The sequence below is a fragment of the Nicotiana attenuata genome, chromosome 12 (genome assembly GCF_001879085.1).
Source record: "Nicotiana attenuata strain UT chromosome 12, NIATTr2, whole genome shotgun sequence".
NCBI classification, from domain to species: Eukaryota; Viridiplantae; Streptophyta; class Magnoliopsida; order Solanales; family Solanaceae; genus Nicotiana; species Nicotiana attenuata.
In genome coordinates this window covers 45910046-45914880 of record NC_032000.1, presented here as the reverse complement: position 1 = coordinate 45914880, position 4835 = coordinate 45910046, and the positions used below count along the sequence as shown (strand labels likewise).

The 4835-nt window shown below is 37.0% G+C and overlaps 1 protein-coding gene across 1 annotated transcript; it reads left to right on the top strand.

The window, feature by feature from the left end:
* On the top strand, positions 75 to 1730 carry LOC109235661 (serine/threonine-protein kinase UCNL-like). Its single transcript, XM_019401855.1, has one exon. The coding sequence runs from the start codon at positions 146 to 148 to the stop codon at positions 1385 to 1387; it is 1242 nt and encodes a 413-aa protein (XP_019257400.1). The 5' UTR covers positions 75 to 145; the 3' UTR covers positions 1388 to 1730.

The following is a 4835-nucleotide window of genomic DNA, read 5'->3' as shown; positions in this document are numbered from 1 at the left end:
CAGCTCTCCCCTTTCTTCCCCGAAAACACACACACACACACACGAGCGCCTGAATAAAACGCACGTACACTCTTCTTTATATATATATATATAATCTCTCCTTCTATTTTTACACACTCTCATTCTCTTTCTCTCATTTCTTACAATGGATAATCCCACATCGCCATTTCCACCTTTAAACTTAGACAACCTACGAGCCACCAAAGTACTAGGCAAAGGTGCAATGGGCACTGTTTTCTTAGTCCACAACACTATAACCGACCCATTATCCCAATCCCCTTTCGCCCTCAAAGTCATCGACAAATTCTCAAAACCCGATTCCGACCGCCGTGCACGGTGGGAAACCACCGTACTCCACCGTCTCCACCACCCTTTCCTCCCTACTCTCCTCGGCTTCTCCGAAACCCCCGACATGCTTTCCTACGCTGTCCCTTATTGTTCCGGCGGTGACCTTAATGTCCTCCGTTATCAACAAAGCGACCATGTTTTTTCACCTTCAGCTATTCGCTTTTATTTAGCTGAAATTATACTCGCTCTTGAATATCTTCATACTTTAGGCATTGTTTATCGTGATCTCAAACCCGAGAATATTCTTATTCAACAATCCGGTCACGTTACCTTAACGGATTTCGATCTTTGCAAAAGCTTAACTCTGAAGAAAAATCTGAGTTCCTTAGATTTCAATTCAGATCCTGAAATAGATAACATTCCAGCACCAATACAACCCAAAAAATTCAAACAATTAGCTAAATTTGTACTTCCGAAGAAAACATGCACATATTCTAGGTCCACGACCACGACCAAAAATGGACTAAGGAAAGTGAAAAGTGCACGCGTTTCGCCCGTGAGTAGACGAAATCCGAGTTCGTTTTACGAACGTTCGAATTCGTTTGTTGGTACAGAGGAATATGTTGCACCAGAAATTGTACGAGGTGAAGGGCATGAATTTGCAGTAGATTGGTGGGCTTTAGGGGTATTATGTTACGAAATGTTGTATGGAACGACGCCGTTTAAAGGGAAAAATAAGAAGGAAACGTTTAGTAGAATATTGATGATGGAGCCGGAGTTTATTGGGAAGAGAAATGCTCTAACGGATTTGATCGGTAAATTGCTGGAGAAAGATCCCACGCGCCGGCTGGGTTATCGGAGAGGCGCGTTGGAGATTAAGGAGCATGAGTTTTTTCGTGGGCTGAAATGGGATTTGTTAACGGAAGTTGTACGGCCGCCGTTTTTACCGTCGAAAGATGGGACGGAGTTGACGGAGGAAGTGAAGAGAGGTGGGTTTGATGTAACGGAGTATTTGCAGAAACTGAAGGCCCCGCCGTCGCCGTTATGGTCGCCGTCACATGATGAATGGAGAAATAACGTTTCGTTAACGGAGTTCTAACGCACGTGTAAAGAATATGGGACCAGATTGGTGTTTTACCAAAGTTAATGTAGGTTATTGTAAATAAACGTTAACTTTTTAGTGCTATAGAACATCATAATTAGACTGAAATGATGTAATTTAGCTGTCTATTGTTAGATTTAGAAGAGATGTATATACGCGCTAGCGGTGGCGCGTCGAGGATCTATTGGATTACATGGGGTTGTAAACTAATGAGGAATAAAGAATTAAAGATGCTTGGAATGAAGGCTATGATTTTTTAGGGTAAATTTGTGATTTTACCAATTTGGACAAAATCATTGTTACCTTTTATTTTGAAGAAAGGAATTTTGCTTTTCTTGCCTTTGGTTATAATTGTTTGGAAACTAATAGTGAAACCGTTTTGATTTTTTTTCATTAAAAAAGCAGTTAACTTGGAGGGAGAGATGGTTGTACAAATTCAATACTTGTGTGCAAGAATGTATGTGTATCAAAAGAAGCGGAGCCAAGATTTGAAGTTTATGGGTTCAGGATTCTAAGGCCCCGTTTGGCCATAAGTTTTGTCAAAATAAATTTGAGATTTATTTTCAAAACTCATGTTTGGCCATAAATTTTTCTCATATTTTGGCCAAATCCCAAATCAAAAATTTTAAATTCCAAAATCAGCTATTGAGCTAAATTTTAGGCCAAAATCCCAAAACTTGGGAATTATATACATGTTTTTTCAAAATAAAGTTGGAAAATATGTTTTGAAAACGTATGTCCAAACACATTTTCATCTTCAAACCAAACTTCACCCAAATCAGATTTTTCAAAATAAATTTGGGATCTATGGCCAAACGCTAGCTAACTCTTTTGAGTTACTGGGTTCTAACTTAATAATTTATATGTATTCAATGAATTTCTTAAGACAAATATAAGGTTTGGACCAAAGTTACTGGATTCGACCGACCCGTAGCCGAAGGGCCGGCTCCGCCCCTGTATCTCAAAATTGTTTGAAGAAAATAGACGGAAGGAATTACTAGTATTATATTATTTTGTTTTTCGTTGTGCCTACTTTGCTTTAGGGGGTGATTCGCAAGTACAACCTTTGTAACTTCATGGTACATGTATTAATTGGCGAAATTCAAGATCAATTGGATTCTGTCAGTAATGAGGATACATAATATCACACATTAATTAGTCAAAGAGAAATTCAACAACGAAAAGAAAAATTAATTCTTTGAGATCTTTTTACTCCCGCCGATAGTTTAACACATTCGTTAGCTAGAAAATTCAATAAGGACGTTCAAAATTTGAACATCTTTTGTCAGTGGACTATGCAAGGGTTTTCAAAGTGTATTTCTAATCAATAACAAATAACGTTTTATTTTATACACAATATAATTTTTCGGCAAAGGGTGTTTAATTGACCATTCTTGGCCACATATAATTTCGCTCCAGATCACTATAGAGTCCTGAATCAGAAGGAGATTCCAAACAAGAAGGGGAAAAGGAATAGCCAAAACATAGTTTTGTACTTAAATAGCCAAAACAAAAGAAAGGGGGAAAAGTGTTACGATTCTTTTCTTCCTATGGAATGGAAATAGTTGAATTTTTAGAAAGCAAAGACCCTTTGAAGTATCAAATCATGGTATTATATTAACATTCCTATTGTCCAATTTTATTCTACTAGCTTTTACTTTTAACTTCTCTTGAATACGAATTGAGACTTTCAATTAAAAGGTTATTTTACTAGATTTGAAGAGGTAAATCATTTGATCAATATTTGACCAATATTTTACAAGCAGACTTTTAAACGGTTGTGAAGTGCAAATAGTTACCAATTATGTAATCTCTTAGGAGTGTAGTAAGATAAATAGAACTCTTTTTACTAGAGTTTTCGCGTTTGAGTCATGAGAATGTAAAAATTCCAAATAGAGAGCGTTTCCTTATTTAGTGGACTCTACGCGCAATGAATCTGAATTAGTCAGTGGTCTTCAAATACCATATGGTTAAACCAAAAAAATTACAATTTATATAGATTCATGCAGTTATAATATTCAAGCATATCAGCCCTTTTTAATCCAAGATTACAGTTTGTTTGGACGGTTGTTATGTATCGTTTCATAATATATTGTATTGTATTTGTATCATTTTAATGTATACAATATTTAGATAAATTGTATTATTTTTCATCGTTTCATGATATCATGGACCAACAATATGAAGAATAAATTTTTAATATTATAGAAAAAAAAAAGGTAAGGTACGAGAAAGAGTTTCTATCACCCTCTTGTACTTAAGTATTTAATACTATCCCATTTTCCCCTCTCTTATTTCCCAAACAATGAACAGCCAAAGCTGCACAAGTAGATACCAAGTATAGTACTGACTCTGAGCTATGAAAGGAAGTTAGAAAGAGAAGCTCCTGCTTCTCTCTAGAAAAAGAATAAGCGACCAAAATCTGCAAAATAAACTCCCATTCACCAAACAAGAAGCAATAACACACGTAGGTAACAAAGAATCTCAGACTTCTATATGAACATAAACAACTTCAAGCCCACAGATGCAGGAACAAGTAATAAAAATCTAACAATGGAGATGGACCAAGATCAACCCAATGAACCCACCAATATCGTTAACACTCAAGCCTCAGCTAAGGAACACCATGCTCAGACAAGCTCATTCTTGCTCAAACTGAAAGGAAATCTGGCAGAAACACAGCACCAAAACCAAATAGCAGTGCAGAAATCTGTGGACGGCCATGACACTTCAGATGAAACTGAGAACCAATATGAATCCGAAAACTTCATTCCTATAACACACACAGACAAAGAAAGGATTTACAATAACTGGACCAACGCTGTTATCATTAAACTATTTGGTAGGAAGGTAAGCTATGCTTTCCTACAAAACAAAATAACGACCATATGGAAACCAACGGAGAACATCACACTCATAGATTTAGGACATGATTACTACCTAATTAAGTTCATAAGCTCAGAAAACTACGACAAAGCTCTCCATGGAGAACCTTGGTTCATAGGAAATCAATTTCTCACTGTTCGAAAATGGGAACCAAAGTTCGTAGCTTCAGCAGCCTCACAAACTTACTCAGCCATCTGGGCCAGACTACCAGAACTACCAACGGAATTTTATGACTATGAAATCCTTCAAAAAATAGGATCTAAACTAGGGAAGCTACTAAGGATCGACGCATGTACTGCTTCAGCTACTAGGGGCAAATACGGGAGAGTTTGTATCCTAGCACCTATAGAAAGCCCTCTCAAAACTCATGTTATAATTAGACGCCATTATCAAAGAATTGCATATGAAGGTTTCAACATGCTGTGTTCCCATTGTGGTAAATTGGGTCACACTTTAACTAACTGCCCTCAACTAACGACCTCGAAGACTAATGCAGTAAAAGGGATTCAAAAAAATGAAGATGGGATTGAATCCCTAGCGGAAGAGATAGATCATTGGA